Genomic DNA, 3938 nt, shown 5'->3' with positions numbered 1-3938 from the left:
AAAAAAAGAGCGTTATACGAAATTAACATACTTGACTGAAGGCAAATGATTGCAAAATTAATTTAATTTTAGGTTTACCCAAAAAAATAAATTTTTTTTTTTCTTTCAAATCGATTTGAAATTTTTTTTTAACCAGTTTAAAAATGAAAAAAACGAATTTTCTAAAACTATAAATTATTTTGGCACTAAAATTACTTTATAAAAAAATAAATCAATAATTACGAATTATAGATTGAAGAGTGTGTGTGCTTATATAAATTTTGTTTTTTTTTTTTTTTATTCATTTGAATATTAAATTTTTTTTTTAAGCAGGTTGCTTGTTCAACGGTCAACTTGTACCTGAAGGAAGGGAGGTTACCACACCGGATGATCTGTGTTTGAAATGTCGGTGTTACGATGGCCGTTTGACGTGTTCGAAAAAAGCGTGTCCGGTATTGCAATGTCCACCCCATAAAATAGTTCACTTGCCGGGAAAATGTTGTCCCATTTGTCGTGGTAATAGAATATTAGTAGAATTAACCAAAGGTTCATGCCTTCTTCGTACCAAAGTTTTCGAACCTGGAGCTTCTGAGATATTCGATCGGTGCACTAATTGCACGTGCATGAACGGCACTAATTTGTGCGAGAGAAAAACGTGTCCCGTACTCACGTGTCCGATTGAAAATCAAGAAACGACACCGGGAGATTGTTGTCCTCATTGTCCGCCGACGGAAGAAAGTCGTGCTATATGTATGGTTCACGGGAAAACGTATGAGGCGAGTAGTTTTAACAAAAAAATCTCATCATTTTTAATATATTATAAATTTAAATCCCCTTTTAAGACTTAGTAGAATGCTGTAACATAATGTTTCCTAGGCAGGATGGCGAATCTTGGCATCTTGATTCGTGCATGTCGTGTACCTGTTACAAGGGAGCTCCACGTTGCGCCAGAGAAATGTGTCCTGAAACAAATACGCCCTGTCCGGAAAATCAAAAATTGATACACGAAAAGGGGGAGTGTTGTCCGAAATGTGTGGAAAGCGATGGAGTGTGCACGGTCTTCGGGGATCCCCATTATAAAACATTCGACGGAAAATTTTTCAGCTTTCAGGGTTCTTGCAAATATTTATTATCGGAAGATTGCGTCGGAAGAACATTTTCGATACGTGTCACCAACGACGCAAGATCGACAAAAACGTCATCTTGGACGAAAACGATTTCCATTAAGGTACAAAAAAAAATTTATTTATAATTATTTTTTAAAAACTTTAAACTTTTCTTACTTTTCTTTTTTGATTGACATTTTTTTTTGTTACAGATTGGAGATTTGAAAGTTAATCTCGGGCAAAAAATGAGAGTTAAAATAAATGGAGAAAGAGTGAAACCGCCATTTAAAAAAGAAAATCAAATCGCAATTGAAAAAACAGATGAAAGCATACTAGTTAAGACTGCCATAGGTATACAGGTTTTATGGAACGGAAATAGTTTTTTAGAAATATCAGCACCGATTAAATATAAAAATAGATTGTGCGGACTCTGTGGAAATTTTAATTCGGTAACGAGGGATGATCTCAGAACGAGGGATGGAAAGTAAGAAAAATAAAAAAATTTAATTTTTTTTATAAATTATTATTATTGTATATAAATAAATAAACGAAACACCACCCCCGCAAAATAACTTCGGAATTTATAATTTATAAAAAATGATATTTAAATAAAAACCATTTGTTTGATAACGTTATCATTTTATTTTTACAGTTTGACAAATGATACCAACGTGTTAGGTCTATCGTGGAGAGTGGGCGGTAAAAAAGCGTGTGGTAGAGACCACGATAAAATAAACAAAGCAATGGAATGTTCGTCAAATAGTACAAAAAGAGAAAATTGGGAAAGATGCATTATGATAAAAACAAAAGTTTTTGAAGGATGCCGAAAAAAAATTAATGACGTTGCCTACCTCAGGTAAGTCAGGTTGCCAAAAGGGATTTTCTAAAAGGGACTTTAAAATTCCCTTTCGAGTAAATCGACGATACCGAGTACTTGTTTTTACTCCCCTAATTATTATTATCATAATTTGTTTGCTTAAGATCATGCATAATGGATATGTGCGAATGTCCGAATAAAATGTGTTATTGCGAGTCTTTGACGGCATATGCTCACGGATGTCAAAGGTTAGGAATCAATCTCGGTAATTGGAGAGACGTCGTACAATGTCCGGCGAATTGGGTTAAACATCGTGATAAAATTGGACCCCCGAGAGAATTTCGTCCTTTTTTCAAACATAAATATAATTGGAAAAATTCATCTTTCGGACCGGCGAGACCGACGAAAAAACCAGCTTGGCAAAGACTTCATAAGAGGATAGAAAAAAGTAGGACAAGGGGTGTCAGTGAAAGGCCGCCACCTCCGATACTTATTTAATCACTTTTTTTTTGCTCCACGAGCTCAACCTGTTTTATGCTAGTCACTTTTGTAGGTATCAAACGCCATTATTCGCCTACTACTACTTCTAAAAATTAACAATTATTATTATTATTTATTTATTTATAATTTTAGCATTTTTTCATTTTGTTTTCGATGATGCGCGCTAGTGAAAGTGAAAGAGTTCTACCTCCAATAATAATAATAATAAATGAAAAGACGAGGGAAAACAATAAGATTAAATATCATTGAAAATTATGGGACGCGCCGAATTCGGTCACGTGACCGAAGTGTAAGTTTTTTTCTTTTTTTTTATTAAAATAAATAATTAAAACTTTTTTTTTAATTATATAAAAATTTATTTATTTATTTATTTTTTCAGATATTTTTTATTTTTTTGTTATGTACAATTTATTTATATACATCATTTGCTAAATACAAAAAAAAAAATTTTTGTAAACAAAAGACGCCATTTTTGTTTACATAAGACGCCATTTTGTTTTACATAAGACGCCATTTTGTTTTTACGTAAGACGCCATTTTTTTTTTAAATGGAATCATTTGTGACAAAATCCTCGAGAGCTCTGGTAAGAATTTATTATATTTAATTTATTTTTATTTTTATCGTGATTTTTTAAGGTTTATGACGTCATTATTTTATCATTTCAGGTTGTATTCTGACTTATTTTGTTTAAAAAAAAATAAAATAAAATAAATAAATCGAAAATTAATAAATAAGGATTGATGACGTCATTCGATGCTTTTTTTGAGAAAAAAAATTAATTTTTCGATTATTTTAATTATGTACAGTATATAAAATATTTGATTGATTGATTCATTGATTGATCGATCTATTCAAATTATTATTATTATTAATATGCAATGTACATATTTATATATATTCGCAGCGAGTGTTTTTTCATCTTCATTTTTTTTTTTTTTAATTTTTTGCGAGGCTGAGCCTTTCAAAAAAAAAATAAAAAAAATTTTTTAAAGGTATTATTCATTCCTTAGAAGAAAATTTTTACTATTTGAGCTTTTCAAAAATTCTTGTTTTATTATTATTATTATTATTTTTTATAATTATTATTATTATTATTATTATTTAATTTAATTTATTTAAAAAAAAAACATAATGTGTTGTGTTAAAATAAGACAAACAAACAAACAATTGAATAAAAATATATATATAAATTTTTTATAAATTTTATTTTGTAGTTTCCTTGATTGATAATAATAATAATGATGATGATGATGATGATGATAATATTTATGTGAAAAATTTCAGGGAATGTTATTTTCTACCTTATTGAAAATTAATAATAAAAAAATTAATTATTTATTTATTTATTGAATGTGACTAAAAAAAAAAGTTTTGTTAAAAAATGCACGCGCACACGCACACGCACACCTAAATAGGTTTGTTTATAACATTGTTTATAAATAAATAATAATTAATAATAATAATAATAATAATAATAATAATATTGATTCGAATACAAAAAGCGATTGAAAAAATCGTAAGTCGGTTTAAAATT

General features: G+C 29.2%; 1 protein-coding gene across 1 annotated transcript; it reads left to right on the top strand.

Annotated features, from left to right (window-relative positions):
* Positions 1-602: 602 nt before the first annotated feature.
* On the top strand, positions 603-2400 carry Phum_PHUM222490 (uncharacterized protein; the record flags this gene model as incomplete). Its single annotated transcript, XM_002425810.1, has 5 exons — positions 603-755; positions 860-1207; positions 1298-1569; positions 1738-1941; positions 2067-2400. 5 exons carry the CDS (start codon positions 603-605, stop codon positions 2398-2400), a joined length of 1311 nt encoding a protein of 436 aa, XP_002425855.1.
* Positions 2401-3938: the final 1538 nt, after the last annotated feature.

Source organism: Pediculus humanus, genomic scaffold (assembly GCF_000006295.1).
Source record: "Pediculus humanus corporis 1103172107579 genomic scaffold, whole genome shotgun sequence".
Classification (NCBI taxonomy): Eukaryota; Metazoa; Arthropoda; class Insecta; order Psocodea; family Pediculidae; genus Pediculus; species Pediculus humanus.
Note: the sequence above shows the minus strand (reverse complement) of the source record. Positions and strands in the feature narration are given on the sequence as shown.